Genomic DNA, 24213 nt, shown 5'->3' on the forward strand with positions numbered 1-24213 from the left:
AAATAGATGTACAGCATCACAAGACATGTAGTGCCAAGATGTGGAAAAACAAAGTCTTTACATTCCTTTTGACAATAACATTTTTGCACTGAACACACTGTTCCAACCAACATTGCGTCATAGTGTATAGCAAATTTATGTTGATGTCAGAGATTACGCACAATCGTTTATTGCACAACTCTACTAAATACCGCTGACAAAGCCTTCGTTTGTTCATATGAAAAAAAAATCTTATATGTAAGTGCTTTGTAATTTGTTTAATTTGATTATTTTTTTGTAAATTAGTATTTTTATTTGGGATTGTATTTAATTTTGGTTTTGTCATTTGATATTGAAGATATTTTAATCTGACAGAAATATCTAGCTTCATTTAAAATAAAATGACATGTATAATTTCTTAAGTTTAATTTAGGTTAAAACTTTTGAATTTTAAATTTAAACTTTTGTGAATCCTACTACATTGTAAGTTCATTGACTCATTTCATCCATGTACTGTGTAACATCAGGAAAGACAGATCATATCAGACTTGTACCTCTAAATACTGTCTGGTATGAGAGATGTCTTTTTCAAAAGATACATGTTTGTACCTAAAAGGTCCACATTTGTGCCACATTTCTACCTTAGTACGAAAATACTATTTAGGTAGCAATGATGATCAATTGGGTACGAACATACCTTTTGAAAAGGTACTGCCCCGGTGACAGGAGTGAATGAAGATATTTTTTAATGTGAAAGTCTTGTTAACATTATAAAGTGGACCCCAAAGAACATTAAAAAAAGATTCTTTTAAAATGCAGTTCATGACCCCTTTTAAAGAGTTTATAGCTATGACATTAAATTGGATCGCATAGCTCAGATAATTGGTTCTTTTTTCAAGAGTTTGATGATACGTTTTTGAGACTAAATTCTCAGACGTTTGATTGCAGACTTTGGTATCCTGCTATATCTAATCAAAACTGTTTTATTGGGGTCTTTTTCCTCAGCAGTGTAAAAAATAGATACAAGCATTTTTTTGTGCATTTCTTCTGTGAATAATTGCTCCGCACAACTGAATGTTTTTTTTTTTTTTTTAATGGAAAGTGAAAATAGTTTTTTCTGCTTGTTAGATGCTCAAGTGTCTCTCCTTTTTCTTCTCAACCAGCACTAATCAGCAAGAGTTTTTTTGATCGAATGTTTTGCAGTTAAGCCCGTGGCCCAGTAGGGGGCTCTAGACACTCGGTGTTGCATACAGTACAGGCCATCAGCACCTAATTCACCTGCGATGGTGTTGAAATGTTTTTTTTTTCTTCTTGTAGATTTGCCATTAGCACACACATTAGTATGCTTGATTTTACCTGTGTTAGATGCACATAAAACCAGTTGCTTGTCATAAGTGAAAATGATGTGAGAAATCAGGTTGCTACTTTCAGGTAAATGCCTTTTTCCTGGATTATATTTCTCAGCTTTCATATTTTTGTCTGTCATCTCCTTATTGTAAAATGCAAGTGCACCTGAATATATCTGAGGAGAAAAGAGACGGGCAGATCAAACTACCTTGTTTCTGCATTAAGATGCATTTAACAAACCTTAGTTTAGTGCTCACAACTGAACAGTAGGTGGCGGTCATATCTTAACATGTGGTTTTGTGTCAGTCAAGCTTATTCCTTTGTCAGTCTGATCTTTTTTTAAATTAATGTTTTATAAAGTAGTACTTTGCATTAGTGACACTCTTCCACTTTTGTGTTGAGAGCTAAATCAGCAATCAAAGCAAATGTGATATCACAAAGTAAAAAAGCAGTTTATTTGAAATCTACTCAAACAAAACACTGACAACAAAAGCACCATTGCATTTCCCCCACAATACTGGTCCTGATTCAAGAACAAGAACACTTTATACATTCAATTGAACAAATTAGTAAAAAAAACAACATATTTTTTTCTTACTTTGACATAACAGTACGCCACACTCAACACTGATGATAATCTTAGAAAAAATAAAACTCTGATATATATACACATATATTACAATCAACAGAAATTACTGAAGAATAAGAACATCACCATGCAGACATACAGAAAAAAAAAAATAAACTAGCACCATTTTACAGTACAAAAAAATCCCATTTTAGGCTGAAATGTTCAAGCTATTAAATTAGCTTTTTAAATGAAAAGCAATATTTATCTAAGGTGAAAAAAGAGGAACAATTGCTTTAAATGCCTTTTTGGATGCGGTCCATTTTGAAGAGGTCATCGCTGTGCCTCATTCCCAGAGACTTAAAATGCCAACTCTGAAACTACTCAGGAAATAGGTCTAATAAACTGATGTGTTTTTGAAATCCACTTCAACATCACCTGAATAAAGCAGAGAAGAATGTATCAAATTGTTCGTTTCACGATTTGTTGTTTTGTTGTTGCATTATTTTATAGAATGTATCTGCTTAACTTTCAAACTCAAAGCCTAAGAAGTGAATAATGGGACCATTTCAGGGAATGTCTCCTGGAAAGTGTTGTGCGTGGGCACTTTTTAATAGTCCTCCTGGAAGGCAATTCGGAATGATCTGGTGTGAACTCTCAATTTAATGAACCCAACACCTTCTAATGATGCTTGCCACTTGGAAAACTGTGCACGTGTAAAAAATCCATTTGGTCTTCGGCATTCATTGCAATATTGTATAATTAGACAGTTTTTGCGGTATCTGCAACATCCAACCTGCATCTGTCCACCAAACCACCTCAAACGCATCTTTGTATGTTCGCAGACACACCTGTTGACTAAAGTGCTGGCATCAGCCCACACGATAACACTTGATGTCTTAATTCTCATTTGTACTTACAATAGGCTTCACACCTCAGGCGAATAACAGCAGCCTTCTTCAAAGGACTGTAATGCATGCATTTTGAAACAGGTTTGCACATGCACAGTTGTTATGGAATTAAACAATGTTTTTACGAATATTGAAAACATTATGTCCTTTCTGCAGTTCATTTACTGTACGTTAGTGGTTGTGTACGTGTAACCTAAGTTATTGGGCAACTATTAAACTTGAAGTCTTCATCCAGAATCTTGGAATGTTCACGGTGTGCATAAAATTACAATGGCCCTTTTATCACCTGCACTTTTGCACCGCTATAAAATAAAAAAAGTGGGAAATGTGATTGGCACATGCTCACATGAGTTTCCCCCGCAGCGCTGACAGGTTAGAGATGCTATGAACGTGTTGAAGAGATGCATTTAACAGTCTCAACAAAGAGCATCATGTGGCTCTTTGAGTTCAAGTAAGATGAAAGCAACTGATGAAAAGAAAGCTAGATTTAGTCTAAAGCAGTTTTCAATATTGCATTTTAATTTTTTGAATAGTCAATTTTGCTAATCCACCGTACCACATCTTAAACTTGAAGCTTTGAGGCATGGGATAATTATTCATACAGACTTTTATGTTTAATGGACATCTAAACAGACAGCTGGCAAAAGCAAGGCTAAATTTGGGCTGTCAGTGAAAATAACAGACCAAAAATAGACTAGTCATCAAATAGACAAGAGACTTCTATAGTCATTCATTCCTTTGTATTTGACTAGCCTATTTTTGCACTATACTTAAATGTCTATTACATTTTTATCGACAGCCCAAATTTAACCTGTTTTTAGCCAAGTCGTCTATATTGAGACATCTATTAGACATCTTCTAGATCTCTTTATAAAATAAATAAATAAAATGGGTTCCTTTCCCTGAAATCATTTCTTACACAGGTTGAAATGTAGAGTAATATTAATAGCTTTTCATGTTTTGTTGGTTTTAGTAGTAATGCACTGCAAAGTTAGGATAATGCAGCATGTCTTAGATATAAGACCATTAGATTTGTTTTGGCAGTGTGCTAAACTTTAGTTTAAAACTGAAAAATGCTTTACAAAGTAAACGGTATCTCAGGTACTCCTAAACTGACATAAGAAAAATTGTAGTGTTAGTTGTAAATCAAGTGATCATCGTAAACAGTATCTGGAGGTTAAAGAGGATTTTACAGCAGGTCTGGTATGATTATATGAACACAAAGCTGCTAACATGTTCAGACCAACGCGGAACATGACCTGCATCACTGAGGTGCAGTGGCAGCTGCCTGTAGCTTTTGGCTTCAGGAGGATATGATCCATTTCCTGAGCTTTTATTGAAGACAGCAGGAGTGAGCTTACTGAGCAGAGACATACTGTACAAAATTTAAAGAGGTACACCACTGTTCAAAAGTTTGGGGTTGGTCTAATTTGTAACATTTTGCTCATTTAGGCTGCACTTATTTGATTAAACACAGTCATAGCCATAGTGTTATTCCAACTTATAACAGCACTTTTCTATGTTAATATATTTAGGAGTTTAATACGTTTAAAAGATGTCATTTAAGCATTGCTATAGTCTTCAGTGTCGAATAAATGATCAGAAATCATTGTAATATTTAGCGTTCATAAAAAGTTACAATTGTTGTTTTTGGCAGTGTTGAAAACAGTCATGCTGTTTTAATCAATGTTTTAATTAGAATCTAACTGTCTTTGCTGTCATTTTGAATCAATTTTCTTTGTTCTTGCTGAATAACAATGTTAACTTATTGAAAAAAAAGCTTGCTGACCCAACTTTTGAACAGTACTGTAGTTAATCCAAAAACTTGTCATCATTTGCTCACCCTCTCTCGTGTCATTCCTGTGGTTCTATTTTCATTAATAAAAATGAAAAGCCACGTTTTACAGAGCTAATAAAACGTTTTTCCAAGCAACAATATAACACCCACATCTATAAAGCATCAAAAAGCATGGCTAATTACTATAAAAAGAACATAAAAGTTACATGTACGGATGGTCTGCTCTATTTCAAGTTTTCTGACTTTTCCTTGGAGAGCAACAATGAAAAGCGTCTAAATTCAAAATCTGAGTCAAATTATAGCAGCTTATGGGTTTGGAATGGCACAACTGTGGGTAAAGATTGACAGAATTTTCATTTGCGGTGAATTATTCCTGTATTGCCGTCATTATTGATACACATTATTGATCTTTTTGCGATTAATTCAGCCAGGCATTTCCTTAAATCGTCTACAGGCTTGCCTTCAGATCTGCCTCGCTCCAATCAACAACCAATGGATGGAACCAAGCCCCTTTTTTCATAGTCCAAAATCAGTTTAACTCCAATGTACATCAACATGAGAAAAAAGAACCATCACTTTCACTGTGACTTCAATACACTGAAGTGTTATTTCTGACGCATCAAACAGATTATAACACTTAAATGAACACTACAAAATAAATATCAAACACAAGCTTGTACAGAGCGTGGAAAATAGATCATTAGCATCTCATTACCTTACATTTGCATCTGTGATCTCACGTTAACTATCTGCTTTTCCACTTTGACTTCTCTCTCCAGCATCAGGCCTGAGGGTGCACTGGAGTCGGAGCCCAGACATTGTGGGATATTTCTGGCTTGTATGTCTGAAGGTCTGGGCTGCTGGAGAGGTGCTGAAGGTCCAGTTCAGTGCACTCTACTGGAGCATGAAGCCCCCAGGCCGCCCGCTGCTCCACGGCACAGCAGGGTCTCACAGTAGACTGTTCTCCTAGCAGAGTGAGAATGACATGCTGGCTGGAGAGGGCAGAGTCTGAAGAGCTAACATCAGGTGTTTCTGTAGCCTGCCTGATGAGTCCAGTCGCAGGATCAGCGGAGGCCGACTCTGCTGCCAGAGGAAGAACCTCGCACCCATGCAGGCGAAGATCTGAGGTCAGCAGAGTGGTGATGTCATCTAACGGCAGGCGAGGATCTTATAAGACAGAGAGCACAAGTAAGACACACGACAAGGTTATTATAGTATTTTAGTAAAACAAACAAACAAACAAAAACTTAAAATCATTTTCGTTAACTGAAATAAAAATAAACACGAGTTTTTTTTTTTAAAACAAGAACTAATTGAAACTAATTTGTACATTCAAAACTAACTAAAACTAAATATAAAGCAAATGTGTCCTTCGTTTTTATCTTTCTAAATGTACTTAATACAAAAGCCTACTGTATGCCCTTTAGAAGTAAATCTATTTACTTCGCGCTGCCAGGTGTTTGACCCGTTTGGCACCCCAGAGTCTGTAATTCTGATGCCATTGGCTAGATCAAGCTGGTTCTCCTCCAGTCAGTCTTTGCTGTTGCTCCCGCCACAAAAACAATAAATTGGACATGACAGCAGCACGATGACTGCATTAAATACGACCCGAGCAGACACTTAAAAGTATTAATTAAATGCATTTGTGCCCAATCATAGGTTTTATTTCTGTATTAATGATCCTGATCATGATCCAATCTTTCTTTTTAAACTGATCTTCGATTTGGTTAACTGGTTCAACCAGTTCACTTAGAAGTGAATCGTTTGAAACTATTTGCATTTTCAGTAAGCACTCTTATCCACACACTTACTTTTAACATGCATGATATACCCTGTGACTCGAAATAAACCAATTTTCCAAATTATTCAGCTGTTAGAACAGTACAGTGAGATCAGATTTGAGAAGTTGGGAACCGATAATATTGCGCATATGTGATTCAGCAGGTGAACCGAACTCGAACAGTACATGTAGTTTAGCAAATGTGTGAACAATTTAGTCTAGTTTTAGTCAGTGAAAACCTTTGACATGTGACATTATGAAATGGCTAAAGAGTTGTTTAAATAATTACATATTGTATTAATGTTTTTTTGTTTGAAGAACAGAAAAAAAAATTCAGTCTGTCATTATGGCTTAGAGCTTGGGCAAAAACAAAAAGATCACAGCATTTATAAACAAGGCGTATGACCTAAACGGGGGTGTAAAAGTTCGTACAGTATGCCACTTCTCACTCAAAAGTTGTGATCTATAAAAAACAAACTTGACAGAGGAACGTGTGCAGCTGTAATTAAACCACAGGTAAATACCTTTAACTTAAAACTTGACGTCATTTAAACTTTAAACTCACTTTAATTGGTACTATGAGTCATGATCATTTCTAAATTATCAATTTATTCTAGCGCATGTTTAATTTTAGGAAGATTTCTATACAACGTTTCATAAATGAGACCCCAGAACTGTAAGAGATAAAAGAGAACATTAGACAATAAAAACTTCCAGTTGTAGAATAAATAGTAATTTTGAGGAAAGAATCTTGCAAGATCAAGTTTTGGAGAAATACATTGCAGGTTGTTTATTTATATATTTAGAAAATTACCTTCTATTTTAAACTGTGAGCCTTTCTTTTCAGTGTCTCATTGACCAAATTTAAAGGTCATTTTAACACATAACAACAGAAAATAGGATCAGGTTTATTTCATTTCCATGGTAACAGATAATGAGATAACACGACTAATCTGTGTTCAACGGGCCCCTATTAGAAACCATATTGTCATGCTGAGAGGTCTGTTTTAAACAGACTTGGATCTCTTTCTAAAGGTGATGTTTTGCCATGTGGTGTATAATAATGAGTTACAGATGCCACTGCCTTTTTTCCCCGCATAACATTGTCTCTAAACAAGTTGTTCTTCATAGCATGTCATGGAAACTTACTTGATCTGTTCGCTTCTGCATCCTGCGTCACTGTGTGTAGAGTTGACATTGGAACTGATGCAGCATTACTGTCATAATGACCGTCACTGACCGATGATAAGCAACCTGAATATAGATTAGGAGGAAGATTGGTAGAGGTTGATTAAATTGACTCAATGGATTACTGGTTATATATGTATGTTCAGAGTGAGTGAGTATATACATACTTGTGCACTTCTTCCTGAGTGAAGCTCGAGTCTGGTAGGTGACGCACACTATGGCAAACAGGAATGTTGTTAAGATGGCTGTTGCTGCACAAGCAGTCACAATGGAAGAAGCATTTGTGAAAGGAGCTGCTGAGGTCTGGACTTTTGCCTCACCAGTCACTTCTCCTCCTAAAAAACAGAAGAATCACATAGAATGCAACAGTTAATTTATTATTTACACTTACGTTTAAGGTTGTTTGTTTCAGGTTTGCTACAAATGTCAGTATCAGCAAATAGTAAAAAAAAAAGTTAATCAGACAATCACTGAAAAACAACAACAAAGAATGTCAAGATTGCTAAGTCAAAGATTCAGTATTGATGTCATGTGTTTACATGACATTAAAAAATACAGTTTGTGTTCTAAAAGGTATTCCAGATAGAAAACAATGCTTTGAATACAGTGGGGGAAACAAGTATTCAACACATCACCATTTTTCTCAAAATGTTGACATGAAGTTTTCAAGATGTTGATAACAACCAAAGAAATGCATATACGAAAAGAAAACAAGTAGAATTAGTTTACACAGAAACAGTTAGTTGACACTGGAAAAAAGTATTGAACACATGAAAAAAGGGAGGTGCAAAATGAAGTGAAAGCTTAGGCCGTGCTCACACTATGTACAGCGGCCTTAAACCGGGCCAAAGCACGCTTGTTCCCCCTCCCATCTCCCCTGACGGCCTGCACTCACATTACATTTGGGCCTGGGCACGATTACGTCATCGATGCTGCGCTGTTCAGTAAGCGCTCTCACTAAGCACAGTGGAGATTTCTTCAGTTACATCGCTTTAGACGTTTGATATGCTGTGACACAGTCAAATAATTCGGTGAATAGATCCGTCACTTTTGATGCTCATAAACAACCGTAAAGGTCTTGTGCTGCAGGAATTAGGAGGTTTGCTTAAGGTGCGCAGCTGTCATGCAGTGAGGGGTATGCGTCTTTATTAAACTGCGATAGTTTGCGTTCACTGCACAGTAAGAATTATTAATTAATCCATATGAAACGGTGCCTTAAAACTCGCGTCTCGCTTTCAGTTTTGGGCTTAGGCACGTTTTGCACTCGCACACAAGCGTACCGCGCCAAAGCCCAAGTGAACCGCGCTCAGCGCACTCACACTTATCAAACGATCCGGGAAACGGGCCTGGGCACGGTTTGGATAGCATAGTGTGAGTAGGACCTTAGATAGCAGCTGAAATCTTCCAGAAGTAACCCAGTGTAAATTAATTATAGCGTTAAATTTTTATATTTGTATTGTTTGCGTTTTTACTAAAATGTGGTTAAATTTCATGTCAACAATAGGTATTGGCCGATATACGATTCTGACGGTGTTTTACGGTATCACAGTACTGTGATTACTGCCCTAAAATATATTCTTCTTAAATGTCTAAGTAAAAATGAAAACCTTTTCCCCTTGGCACACAATATATTTTATTTTGAGAAATATTGAAAAATTTTAGTGGAGTGGAGCTGCACATTGATGGATTTGCTTTACAGTGTTTGGACTTTCAGCAGTGAACATTAAACCACACTGAAATGAACTAAACTGAATTTTAACTCTGAGAACTACACTGACAGTTTTAATATACTAGTACTTTTATGTTAGGCTGCTTTGACACAATCTAAATTGTAAAAGCGCTATAGAAATAAAGGTAAATTGAATTGAACTTTTGCAAACTGTCATAATTATATATATTTTTTAAAATATGATAGAAAATAAAAAAGAAAAACCAATAAAAATAAAAAAGAAAAACAACTTTCTAAGAAGTGGTGCATGTTTTTTAAGGTATGATAACTGATGTGCTTACTCTCCAAATCGAACATTGCTGCTTTTTCTGTAACACATTCCCTGTTATGAATTAAGGTGCTTGGTTCATTGGTCTGTTGGGTCAGATTGCTTTCTCACCCTAGCTGAACCACTACAGAGTTTGTTTGCAATTTGGCCAAGACCACCTCGTTCAGGCGATCTCAGACCAATTATTTTGGTGTAGATTCGAGCATGATTGCCATGATTGTTCATATATGCTTAAACAAACCAAACAAGGGAGAAAACGTGCCAGGTTCCAAAACAAACTCTGCAAATGAGCCAGGTGTGAAAATACCCTCACTCAATAACCACTGCATTTCATTACACAAAGCCTAGTCATTTTGCACTCCACTGCACAAAGCTATCACATGGCTTTAGAGCACTTAGGATAAATAAAACAAGTCCAATAAACTACACGCATTGTGCCACTTTTTTTGTAATTTTGACATTTTAACAAATATGGTCACAATTTATCCTTATACTTTTAAAAAAGAATTTGTCTAGTCTAAATAATTTGAAAATCAACTTCATTGTTTTTTTGAACAATGCGAGCATGGTTAAGAGGACAGTTTACTTGTCTATATAAAGTATGCTTTTAAACACAACAAACAAAAGCTTTTAGAACCTGCTCAAATCAACAAGCAGTCCTCCATCAATAGCTCAGTAAACAGCTCAATAATTCTCACTTTTAAAAACACTACAACCACAACTGTCATTTTTCTGTCCCCTTTCCTCTTTCTTAACGTTTGCCTCTTCTTGTTGCTGGCAGTGCATCTGATCAGCAGAATGCTAAAAGACCTCTGTCAATGCATGATGGAGTGGGTTCAGGGAGGATCGACCCTCAGTCCATGCTGAGCACTTTCACAGGGCATTGACTGATCCGTCCTGGATAAATATCTCCCCTCTAACTTCACTCGTAATCACATTGAGGGAATAAAGCGAATAGAGATAAAACGGCGAGAAAAGAGGGAATAAAGAGGCTGAAGCACAGATAAGAGCACGAGAGAGTGCAGGGGTGAAGAGACTATAAGAGCGTAATGAGCATTGAAAGGACAAAAACATGATGGAGAAGTATTTTTGAGCATGAAATCAAGATGTGCATGCACATGTTAAATGAACATAAGCATTGGTTTGTATTTCTGTGGATTTGTTTGAGATTTAAATTCTTTAAAGTAAGGGAGAGTTTTGTCATCTTGTACTCACACTGATGTTATATCAAACCTGTCTGTCTGTCATGAGTGGAGCCAATTTAAAGGTGCCATAAAATGAAAATCTGTACATACCTTGGCATAGCGAATAATAGGAGTTCAGTACATGGAAATAACATTCAGTGAGCTTCAAAAACTGCTATTTACTTGTTCTCTTATAAATTTGGTGATTTGTAAAATTAGAACAAGGCACAGGCTGTTACGTTTTACATGGGACCATTGTTATGCACGCCCCAGGCATTTAATTTTTTTATGAGATTTAAAAATATTTAAAAAGGCATTTACAATTATTTATTTTTATTTTATTTAGTTTTTACAAATGAACTAAGATTATTTTGCATGTGTTTACTTCAGTGCATCACAATGTCTGTATATTGCTGCAGTCACACTAGAGTTCGAGCTTGCGAAATTCTGTCATATGGTGCTATAAAAAGGGGCGGGGAAAAACAAGATGATTAGACATTAAAAAAGCAAGCAATTGGTTCACATTTTAAGTTTCTGCACAGAGACTACAGAACAGTATGTTTTGATTTTATGCAGTCATGTGATGCGATTTTGCAGGTCAAGAGTTCACCAAGCCTTAACCATGCAACGCAGTGAACTGTGAAACTTCTCGCATAAGCTTGCGTTTCTGGTCTGCCACATTTGCGTGTGTATGAATTAGGCATGGGCCAGTATACGTTTCTGACGGTATGATAACATTGGATAAAAATACAACAATTTCACAATACTATGATCACTGCTCTAAAATAAGTTATTTTTAAATTTCTGCATAAATAAATAAATGAATGAATGAATGAATAAGTGAATAAATGTTCACCATTGCATATATATTATTTTAAGAAACCTTTATAATATTTTGTAACAGTAAACATGTCCAGCTAAATAGCTCAAATAAATCATTAACTTCTGCTGTCTTCATTGGTTTCAAAAACACAGATTTCTTTACAAAACATAAAAATACATTAAAAAACCGTACATATACCTTCGGAACAGTTTAACAGAAAATTTTAGCAGTTTAAAACCTTGACTTTTCCAAATTGTGGTAACCCTTCAAACCAGTTATCGTCCCATTCTTAGTATGAATGGAAATCTATAGGGAGAAAAGTGCAGTGTGACCGTGGCTTAAGAGCAGAAATTGGCAACAGTTGCGGAGCCTCAGTTCAAAGCTCATTAATATTAACGACCCTTCCAAATATCGTCAATACCCTTTTAGGGGTAACCCCTTAGGTTATAAATAAGCAAATACAACTGTTTTTGGAGAAATTCAAAAACGACCTAAGCAACATACTAACTATACAGACATCAGAGAACAGTTTAACTGATTTATTCAATGCACTTTACAGCACCTCTAAGGAATATCCAAGTGGGTGGATTAATTTATGTCCCATTTCCACTGAGCGGTGTGATTTTTGTAGAGTACGGTATGGTACTTTTTATATCAGTTTCTACTGTCAAAATTATTAAAATGGCTAACTGTACCACACCACATTTTTGGCACCCTTTTACAATGGTATCTGCCTAGCACAACATTACAGTACTAAAACGGGGGAGCTAGACTCACTGCTGAATGTTATCGGTTTACAGAGAATCGACACCAGCGCAGACAACAAGCCAGCAGAATGAAAACACAGGAAGTGCTATTTTTTAATACACAGCAGAGATAAAACTTTTGTTAAATTAATAAATGTAAATGTTATACAATGATGGTGTACAGCAAAGAACCATGCTGAAACAGGATGTCGTCATCTTTACACAAACAGCCACATGCCAAGATGCAAGAACATGATCTGCTGTGTCGCTCACTGCTGTTTACGGGGCTGTTCACATTGAGTGTAAACATTTGGAAAGTGCAATTCGCGCCACTTCCTGTCTATTTGCTTTTACATAAAAAAAAAAAAAATGAAATCAAGAGCTAAAAAGACAAAATATGTGAATAGTCTGTATGGCTTTACACAAGGAATTATATAATCCTTAGCACTAATGCATTTACAGTAAAGTTGCAGTGTCAGCTAGGAAGTACATCATAACTTTTCTGATCAGTTTTGGCAAAGAAAAAAAAAAAAAAACGTCTTTGCAAAGATAATTTTGAAATGGTGGATCTGAGGGCATTAAATGGTCCAATCATGTGACTTCAGCAATTAAGGATTTATCTTTTCATGCTGTTTTGAACTAGGGTTGGGTACCGAAACCCGGTTATAGCACCGGTACCTTTGTAACCGGTATGTACCGGATCAAATCAGCATATGAATTTTGGTGACTAATTACCGTGCCACTGGTGCTGTGACAAGAATGTAAGAAGCATTAAGGAGTGCAACAAAGGCACACATAGGTACACGTTGTCACACCATCTCTAAACATTTAATCCCAATTCTAAGCAACTAAGAGTAATACAGACAGGCGATGTCAGGCGTTTGTTGTTTCTTAGGGAACGGACGCATGCAATACGCGCAGTACAGCATATTCTGTGAGTGAGAGTGACTCTCTTCAGATCAACAGGCAGGATCGCGTTCATCATATTTGCTTAAACTAAGCGTTCTAAAGCGTATTTTACAAGCAAAGATTCTGACACAGCAAAGAAGCAGATGCTTTACAAAAGTTGTGTGTAAGGGGGAAACAAACTTAATGACACATTTGAGGGCTCAAAGGCAGAAGAATGTACTGTCTCTGACACCAATGCTACGATTTTATTATGATTTAGACAATACTCTGATTTAGAGTCTAGATTATTATGTAAACAGTGAATTTTTTTTTTTTTTTTTGATAAAAAAAAAATCTTTATCTTCTCCATAGTGACAGTCAGTGCATAACATTTTACTAGTTATTTTGCTGTTTTAAACAGTTGTTTTCAGACAAAGTCCCTTTAAATATTTTATAGACTTTTATTCAGATTAAAGTGTAATTTAAAGACTTATTCAGTTAACTATAAAAGTTAAAATAATTAGTCAAATTATTTTGTAACTGATTTGTTATATATATTTTAAAAAATAAACCGTAAATATTTCTTAAGGAGGCTAACAATACTGGCCTTATTTATTTATTTTTTTTTTATTAAGAACTGCTTTTATTCAAGAAACAAACAATAAGAAATACAACTTATGACTGCAGAATAAAAAAAAAATTTTTCGGAAACACTGTGAAAATTTTCATAAATATTATTATTTTAAATGAATCGGAGGTCAAAAGAAATTGAATCTGTTAAAGTGTTAAAGTTTAAAAGTGCAACAATGTGCCTTGATGTATTTGAATGTTAGAATTGTGCTATCCTACACCAGTACAAAGTCACTTGTCAAATAAATTAACAAGAAAGATTATTTTGAGTTTAAGTTATCTAATTATCTTGTTTATGAAGACTGCAGAGTGATGCATGAAAAAAAAAAATTAAATATAAAATATAAAAATAAAATAAAATTTTTTAAGTATTTTGTGACGTAAAAATGTGCCCCTCAAAAGTACAAATAATGGTTGTCAAATAAAAGGTTTTAAGGTTTTTCTAGAGTCATCCAACATAATTTTGTGGCTCAAAAGTATCGGTTCAGGCACCGGTAACTAAATAACCGCAAACGATACTCAACCCTATTTTAAACCTTGGCTTTAAAATTTTTGTGAAATTCTGATCTAAAAAAGGAGAGTAATATTTATTTATTGAAAAAAAAGTAATTAGTCCGGTGATAAAACACTGCAATTAATTCACAAATTATACTGCTACTTCATATTTATGGATGTGTAATGATTATTAGACTATGTTTAAGAGATTAGACTTTCATAGAAACATTTTGTAACGTGTTTTTTTTTTGGGCTTGTTAACATTAGGAGCATGTCAACAAGCAGGTTCTGCCAGTATGTGGTTTCAAGCACTTTGAAACAGTGAATCATTTTTTTAAGCATGTGGTTCTAAGAAAATCGTTTGATTCCTCCATCACTGCTACACCATACAGAATGTTTCCACAATCTCCGATCCTGTAGGTGGCAGAAATGCATATCTTATGCTTATTGGTCAATTGTCCTTTGAAACACCAATGCTGCGCTCCAGCTATCAATGGATCATTGCTGTCATTGCTATCTCTATAAAGAGTTTGTCCATCAGAGTGGGAGGTTTAAAGGGATCAAGGGGTTCAAAGAAAAAATCTCTCCCATGGAATGCATTCCAGCATCTCAAATTAAACAAGTGTAGAAATCCTACCCTTCTAAATCATTTATTCCACTGGAGCCTTTGAAGTGCCAAGTGTGGAACGACCCAACAATATGGCGGTCATAATTAGTTTTCACTCAGATTATACCCTTTGAAGGCAGAATTATCCTGTTTGAAACGCAGTGATAGAGTGGGAATAGAAAAAAAGCACTTGTTGCCATCAAACCAGACATGTAAAGCACTGGATGGTGAACAAGGAAGCAGTTTTGGCTATCAGACTTTTACTAATCAACCATTTTTTGTGATGCAATTTTGTCAAAATGTACCTAAATTGACCTACCTATTTTTGTTGAAATGATCTTATGTTAAAAGGCGGAAATTCATTTACAGGGATAGGTCACCGCTAACTAAATTCTGTCACTAATTACACACCCTCATGTCATTCCAATCCTTTCATTTTCTGTACACAATTTAAGATATTTTGATGAAATCTGAGAGCTTTCTGATGCTCCATAGACAGCAAGAGTAAGTTTCAAAACTTTAAAATTTCAAAGCCCAGAAAAGTACCAAAAACAGAACCATCGAAACCATTGTGAAAAAACAGACAATTTATATGAAGCAACAGGAAAACATTTGTGTGCACATCTCTTCAGTTCAGGATGAGTGTATGCATCCCTCACCTAATGTACAAACAGAGGAAGACTTTTCAAACGTGTGAAGATTTCAACTAAGTTGCATTTCACTTGCATGTTTATGCCCAGCCTTACTGATTTAAATCAGAATAAACAAAGGTCAGCTGAAAACATTAGTTTTTTTTTCACTCAAAGTATTCGTGTAACTTCATAAAATTACAAATAAAAAACTAATGACACATGGACTTTTTTGAAGATGTTCTTGGTATCATTCTATGGAAGATCAGAAAGCTCTCAGATTTCATCAAAAAATTATTAATTTGTCCTCCCAGATAATTTAAGATTTTCAGTTTTTTATAAGGAAATGAGTGTTAGTAATTATTAACAGAATTGTATTTTTTGTAGAACCATTGCTTTAAAAAATTTTGTACACCACAGTTTAAGCCTGAAGTGGCTGTTAAGGGGCATTAAATTTGTTTTTAGACTGAGAAGTCATGCTGATGTGTTTTCGGTTTGGTACTCACGGCTACACTGTATGTTTCGGAAAGGGGCGGGCCCACAAGGAAGACATTCCAGGTCTTCTAATCCATCCAGCCGCATTTTGCTGTAGAAACTACAGTAAGAAATAAAAAGCATTTATTTTTGTAAAACCAAGATACAGGTGTGTTCCTATACAAATCTGGGTGTGAAGTTGTGTTCTGTGTGGGATGATCGCAATTATCAGCTATAGAAATCATGTTAGGTAGGATTGTTCCGTGTGTGAGAAAGTCTCACCCTGGGAGGCAGTTTCCACAAACTGCGTTGTCTGTGTGTGTGCAGCGCTTGATTTGGTGTCTGTTGAGTCTGCGGCAGTTCTGGCACAATCCACAAGGGTGAGAACCCCAGTCTTCTTTAAACCACCGAACATCGCAGACGCCACACACAGCCGGCACACCTTCACCATAACCACAGTCCTAACAGCCCACATGCACACAAACATATTAAGTAACATGATAAGTGCATTGGATGTCAAACAGTTTCTGAGAACCCAGCTTTTGTAACCAAGCCCAGTCTTGAAGTCATTTAAGGTCACGCTAAAGCCTCTGGTGGCAGACATGTGACATTGCAGCATGTTCACATAGTGCACATGACGTCTTTAAACAGAAACCTAGGTCCACTTCACACTTAAAAAAACATTTATTTTTTGAGTACTATTATTTTATATGTAAAATTGCACAGAAACATATTTATTAACCGTTTAATTGCATTTTTGTTTTGTTTTTAGGAATATTAAACTATATTGAGTACAAATATAATTAGAACTACTAATATTTAAATATGTTATATTTTAGTCAAGAATTATTAAACCAGCAGTCAACTATAAAAATATATTTTTAGTTAAAGCTATTGGGGTATATTTTTTACGATAATAAATAGTATTGCAGAATTTTTCAATTAAAAGTTTAAATAAAACATTTTTTTTTAAATTGTGTTATTATTATTTATGAAACTGACTAGCAATTTCTGTTTTTACACCATTTTCTACAGGCAAAACACAAGTGATATGTGAGCATTTGGAAGGGCAGGGCTGCTGGCTGACTTTAGAGTGGTTTTCATCTGGTCAGGCTGGGGGACCTATCTGTTGACCAGATAAACCAACTGAGCACTAGCTAGTATGACCAACAAACCATCATTGGCTCGCTGAACCTATCAGTTCACCCTATCAGTATAAACATTTACAGCAAAATCAAATATTTATTAATACAGCAGTATTATGCTGCCTGCATAGAATTTTACAACTTTAATCAAAAAGGAATGTTGACATTAACTGCAGGGGATCATACATGCCAGTTCATCTACTAGCATTTAAAAATAAGTGAGGTTAATTATGCTGTTAAATGTTGCTTTCTTCAAATAACCCCTAGGCTTGTCAAATGTTGATTATTTGAATCAAATGACTTTGCAAACATTTGTCTTACAGTAATATTTCTATCACACAGTAGGGCATTCTCTCTCGCTCTCTTTCTCTGTTGTTGTCTTACCTCTTTCAGCTCTTGGCCGGGTGGGCACTGTGGGCACTTGTGACATTCTCCATTGTGATAATACTCGTCTGTCAAACAGTCCATTCCATATCTTTGTGAAGGTCAGAGAAAGAGTTCAAACATGTCACACTCACAACTGTGCGTGACCGCAAACACAATGGAACAACAGTCAACATCAAATTGTATTTTCCTGTAAAATAATGTACGTTTGATTTGGTAAAATTAGTCATTAAAATGTAATCCACAGTGAAAAAAATGTAAAAGTATCCAGAGATTTATATCACATTTGAATAGCTTTATTTTTATCTGTTATTTAGCAAATGTTTATTATGTTACTTTAGCATCATGTGAGTCACTGATGGTATATGGTTTTCACGTGATACTATGCTATTAGTCATATTTTACTGACATATTTTATTTATTATTTATATATACATTTGGAGGCAAATTGCACAATTTGATTGTTCAAATGAATATTAACAATCACTTAATGAAATACAGTAATAATTTGTAAAATATACAGACAGCAATACAGTATACCATTCAGTATGTTCTGAATAACTATCAATATTTGTTATACAGTAAATTTCTTTACCATCAGCTGCCACTTTTAAATCAGATTTTTGTACAGTGAAGTTCAGTTTTTGTCTTTGAATTTGAAAATAAAAAAAGAATTCAAACCCCAATTTAACCTACATAGCATTTACATTTTTGTATAATTTATATTTGTATAATTACTGAAACATATTGAACTACTATAGTTAATGGTAATAATACCTTTTAAATTCAAGGAACATTTTGTTCTAGGTTATTGTTTTAATACAGAATGGGATTTGGTTCATTCATTCATTTTTAGGAAACGTTAAATATTACACAATTGCTTAAACAGAATCTGCACAAATGTATAACTAATCAACTTAAAAAGTATTTCACAGCTACCTTGTGGGACTCTGAAAATAATCCAACAGAGGTTTAGATCATACTGTTTAAAAATATATATTCAAATAAAACAATTCTTTTTTTAATGTTTTTTGGCAATTTAGTGGAACAAACGATTTTAACGACGAGTTATAAATCACTCAGTTAAAACTATATAGATTTTAAATAATAGTAAATATTTGCAACTTTTTCATATCCTCAGATTTATGCATATTAAATAAACTGCTTGATATCGCTGTGTTATTAACTGAAAATAAAAGATAAAAGAAAAGAAAGCAGTCCTGCTTATTTCGTGGAATATAGGCAACACAGTATAGTCAGCTTCAGTGTGTAGTTACATTCGTTTCGATAATAAAGATTAATGTCCATTCGCGTTCATTCATTCTCAATCTGAGAACACGGAGAAACAGATCAAGAGAGAGCACACATTCAGGTGCCATCTAAAACAAAAATACCTCCGTTAAATGATCTGCTGGGAATAATCTTCCCGAGGCATAAAACAGAAGAAAGGTGCTCAAACTGAACTAAGTAGGGCGCACAGCTACGATTCAGAAGTAGAGAGCAGCGCACCGGCTACTAATCATCAATCTCCTGTAAACTCACGTATTAGGGACACTTTCATCCGCACTTACATTGTAGCAGGGGCAACTCTCGGCAGTCACTTAATTCTCTGTCCCATTAAAGTAAACGTCTCCTGTGGCTTTGGGTAAATTCGGTCCAATTTAGCTTGTGGTTGAAGCTGTTGACTGGCACATTTGCCCTGTGAGCTACCGTGCGCTGCGGCTCGGGGACAGACAGGAGGCATGTCAAGACATGTTCACACTAATGTGACTCTCAAACAAGCTGCCGTTTAAGGAGAATTAGGATGCGCCTACACCATCTCAAAGTCATCTCATTGAGAAATGCGATTGAATGGAAATTGCTATATAACGGCATTTCAGTTATCTGAATCTAAAACAGAACGATACCTGTTTGATATCTTGTGGCACATCAACTCAACCACAGACATTCTGTATATAAATGTAAAGTACATCTTTAAAAAAAACGAAAAAAAATATCTAGAACTGATTAAGATTAATTATTTTTTTCCAAATGAAAACGTTTAGAACTTTCACATGTACTGTTTTTACCGCAGTAACATCTTATGAACGCATGGTGGCGATAATGAACGCATTGACCTTTGAAGTGGCTTTGAATGACCTTACGTAACTAAAAAAAGATTTAAATTACATAACAATTCATTTTAGTTTACAACCTGACAATGCATCATATTCATTTCAGCTCATCTCATTGTGTAACAATCATTATGGTACTCTGCATTGTGTTGCATTGCATTATTAGAGAGCATTACCTTAAGTTGAACGCTGCAGCTCAGTAATCAGTTGGCCAGTAGCACAGCAAGTCATGTTTACTTTCATCTTCTGATCAATTTTCTCTGCAATTATCGCACACAAACTATTCTGAAATTGTTGAGCTAAGTGAAGAATGTTTTGTGCGAGCAATTGTGGTATACGTGTTGATGAAAAGATAACTGCAAAGACATGTATGTGTGTCTGAGAGAGGGAGAGAGAGTAGGAGGGCACTGTAGCCTTGCATAGCTTTCGTAGTGGATTTGGCAAAGGAAGAAATAACAGATAGGGAAAGTGGGAGAGAGTGCATGACAGAGTAGTTTTATATTTTGTCAGGGTTGTTGTGTCTGAACTTAGACCAGGTCAGAGACAGTGTTTTGGACAGGTTGTTTTGTCCCTTAACCAGTCTTAAGCAACTTAATTTACAGAACACCAGGATTTTATATTAACAGAAAGGTTTTACCAGTCAAACTGATAGTTTAGTCATTGTTGTTGTGCATTGTAAAAATATATAAATAAAGTTTTTCATATTTTGTGAACATTTTATATATTCATGATTTTGAATTGAATTATACATTGTATTGTACATTAATCTTTTTTCCAACAACTTTTTGTAAAACGTTGGAAAAAGTGAGTTTTTTTGGACAATTTACTAGTTTGAAGTGATATATTGCCTATGTTGCCTTTATAAATAACATTATAATAACCTGCAAATGCACTTACAATAATATTGTGTTGTTTTTCTGTCCTAATTTCTTATAATACAATACAAAAATTTAATACAATCTAATACAATTTTAATTTCAAACTTCTAAAATGTCATTAAGTCACTTTGCTAAACTCCACAGTTGAATTTTCAACATAAAAAGTTGACATAGAAATATATAAAATAACAAATAAAGTGAACTGTAAAATACAAAACCTGTTAATTAACTGATATTTTTTTTACAGTGTAGATAAAGACGTGTGCTCACCTCACCCTGAATCTTATCATAGCTGTTCCTGTCCTCTTCCACATCACACACTTCCTTATCAGAAGTGTAGATTTGCTCTGACCTCTAAAAACATGTACGTGTTTTGACGTCCAGCCTCATATTTAAGTCTAAGGCAGATATGATTCTATGAAGGAGCCCCAGACAGAGTCCTTCAGACCACAGGAAAGCAAAAAAATACAAATAAAATAATGCTGGAACTGATTAAGAGGGGGAAAAAAGAAAGTTGTTTAATACATTTGAAACCAGACCGCTCGGATTTTAGGATCGTGTCTAACAGAAGGCATGTGTGTTTGGCTGAGTGTGCGCTTGTGCGTCTTTTGTGGGAGTTTTTAAGTATGAAGGCCGTAGAGCAGAGCCAGACTCGGGAATAGTTCAGATAAGACTCTAAAGACCTACAGTACGTAGTTCTCAACATTAACTAGTACAGTTACAAGGACATATTAAATTATAAGTGGTTTGAGTTTAAAAGCTAATTCATCCTTGATACAGCTGCGCAGATGTCCCTGTGCACCTGCTGTTGACAGAGGAAAAACTATGAAAAGTGGCATGAGAGCCCCTAAAAACATTGGCGTTACTCACAGAACTAGAGTCCAACACAAGGGATTTGCCTCAGACCAGCAGCATAGACATAATGAGCAAAACAACACTGAACAAAATAGGATCTTACAGAAAACATTCTTTTGTTTTTGCTAAGCATTTTACTACTTTTGTGTTAGTCGATATCTGACTTCCAAACATGACTTTATTTTGAGGAATATCTGAGACAAAATTAAGAAAAATATGAGTGTTTTCCTTTTTATTTTTATGACCGCTTGATATTAATACATGTCAAATCTCTATACTCAAGTTTAAAGGCAGATTGTTTCAACATTAAAATGTTAATGCAAACTACTCAAAACATAACTAGATGAACCAGATGAACATTTCACAATTTGAGGTATATGGAAAATGTTTTGGCAGCCTTTTTCCTTAACAAAATATTTTAACAATGAAATTAGTTTCAAAGTTCTTGTGTGATCAAGTGGTTGATATGAACTCATAAAACAGGTTTTTATTCCCTGACTTTTTTTGACACAGAGCAGATGTAAATTTATGTTCAGCGAAACAATATCTATATAAAGGATCTCTCAGTAATTAATGTAATAAAATTCATGTTTACTTCCCAATCCTGACACAAAACCAGGGTGCAGTTACTGTTACTTGGTTCTATTGTAAATCTATAGATTATCCATGGTAAACTCCTTTAACTGGACTGTTCATTGCACAGACAGTGTTTCTCCTGTTTGTCTTGTTCTGTTGAGATGCTGTACTTCTAGCTTTAAACTAAATCACAGAGACATTTGAGTGTTTTGCTTAGTTTCAAGTGCTTCTCTTTCTCTTTCTTTTTTTTTTATTGGAGCTGCTCGGGTGATGGATTCGAGATCTAAAGAAACACTTTTTTTATTTTTCTATTTGTAAGGTGCTTATTTCTTGTTGAATTGCGGAATGCCTCTTCAGTTGTAAGTCGCTTTGGACATAAGTGTCGGCTAAATGTAAATGTGAGGTATATTGTATGTTACATTTTGTTTTTACTTTTTTTCAATGTTTTTTTTTAATCTCTATAACTTTGTATAACCTCTGAATTACTGCTTTCTGTTATGCTTGTCTATTACGTGTACCTTACTTTGAAAAGGAAGTTTCAAAGGCACTACATAAAAATAAATGTATTATTTTTATCCATCTGTGTGTTACAGATAAATGGTCCATGTTGCATAAACAGGCATGGACATTATCAGGGCTTGACATTAACACCCACCAACCCACCAAATGTGGGTAGATTTAAGCTGTGGTGGGTTAGATAGCCTCTCCCACTAGCCATTTTGGCTGGTTAAAATTAATTATAAAAAGTGTCATTTTGTAAGCAGCAGCGATTTCAGCTTTCAATTTAATCGATCTTTGAACAGATTGTTAATGCGTCTAACTTTACCCGCACATGTTTGATCATCCTTTCATTGTCAATATATTAAAATATATCATTTGATTCATATTTCATTATGTAAAATACAAACTAAGTGCAATGCAGCACGATGAAACCACAAGTCATTTGCTCATTCATATTGAGCAAGGTCATACACAACACACAAAAAATTTAAATGATTAAGTCATGTGATGTGGCCATAACACAAAATCCAGTCATTTTAGAATGCTAAAGACAAATTTGTGCACATAAAATATATTTTCTATTAGCCACAGTGGTTGGTGATCAAAAAAGTGAATGACAACATATTATAATATAATATAAATAATATATATAACATTTATGAAGTGCTTGCAATTTTATTGGGGGAATATTATATTGTGATAATTGTTGTTTTATTGTCCAACTCTGCCACGTACAATAAAAGTCAGCACAATTCAGGATTGTTTTAGACCCAAGCTAATTTTGAATGCATAAGATCTCACCCATGTATGCATCAGCCAGATTAGAGTCTGCAAATCTCTACGACAAGAGACTGTGTTGAACGCAATGCTTTCAGATTATGTCATGCAATTTACATAGTGTGCGAGGTGGATAAGCAGAAGTATGCAAATGCTTAGGTTGACAATCAGGACATCCTATCATCGCATTCAGTCTCAACTTTATATGGTCTGGAGACATTCATACAAGACATAAATGTTTCTAAAACTATCAATAGCTGTATTGTTTTGACAGTTAAGCACACTGCTTCAATTAGCAGTTCTGTAAATTACCGAGAAGCACCTTTACTTAAATAGAAAATTCAGTTTTGTGCAAAAACTTTCATGAATTATGTGTTTCAGCGAAGTTGCATCATTTCACTTTCAGTTTTAACTGGCACTCTTTTTTTAATTGTCAAATATACACTTGTAATGGAGGAGATACTTTTAATGTGTGTGAAATCTCCATAGCATCTGCATGCAGCCTTGATTATGCAAGCTGAGACTGCATATCTCAGTGATGCAGCTCTTAAGATTTGAAGGCCCAAAACCGATATATTAGCCGATGAATATATATATTTCAAAATGTTATATTTTTATAAAGTAAACAATTGATTTTATTTTTGAAAAACTTCATAATCTTATGAACTGAATAGCATACTCAAAGCAAAAAATTCTAAGGTGATTAAATAGACCTATATTCACAATTTCACATAAATCAGCATACCAAAAATAAATTCTTTCCTTTTTTTAGCAATTTCCTTTCAAATTAACATGCAACTTGACTTTGCATAAAAATAATAGGTTAAATAACTGAACTGAAATCAGTTCATATGTTTTTGAATAAAATTTTGTGTTACAGTAATGTACACGTGTACAAATATGTAATGTCCAAAAAAGCTTTTTGAGAGGTGTTTTGAC

General features: G+C 34.8%; 2 protein-coding genes across 18 annotated transcripts in view; one reads left to right on the forward strand and one right to left on the reverse strand.

Moving 5' to 3' along the window:
- The window catches only part of ar (androgen receptor), a 166957-nt gene that overhangs the window by 6226 nt on the left and 136518 nt on the right, over nt 1-24213 (forward strand). For all 7 annotated transcript variants that reach the window (XM_073949588.1, XM_073949585.1, XM_073949582.1 and 4 more), the window contains one exon: nt 5383-5791. The gene's annotated coding sequence lies outside the window, so the exon portion shown is untranslated. The remainder of the gene's footprint in view (nt 1-5382; nt 5792-24213) is intronic.
- On the reverse strand, nt 1753-20126 carry si:dkey-204l11.1. 11 transcript variants are annotated; one of them, XR_012405656.1, is made up of 8 exons: nt 19864-20080; nt 17574-17709; nt 16327-16505; nt 16077-16165; nt 7739-7906; nt 7533-7637; nt 5319-5770; nt 1753-2332 (listed from the first exon to the last, which is right to left on the reverse strand). XR_012405656.1 is itself a non-coding variant. In XM_068221048.2 (7 exons), exons 2-7 carry the CDS (start codon nt 17655-17657, stop codon nt 5385-5387), a joined length of 1011 nt encoding a protein of 336 aa, XP_068077149.1. In that variant the 5' UTR covers nt 17658-17664; nt 19864-20126; the 3' UTR covers nt 1753-5384.

This window comes from Danio rerio, chromosome 5, assembly GCF_049306965.1.
Source record: "Danio rerio strain Tuebingen ecotype United States chromosome 5, GRCz12tu, whole genome shotgun sequence".
NCBI classification, from domain to species: Eukaryota; Metazoa; Chordata; class Actinopteri; order Cypriniformes; family Danionidae; genus Danio; species Danio rerio.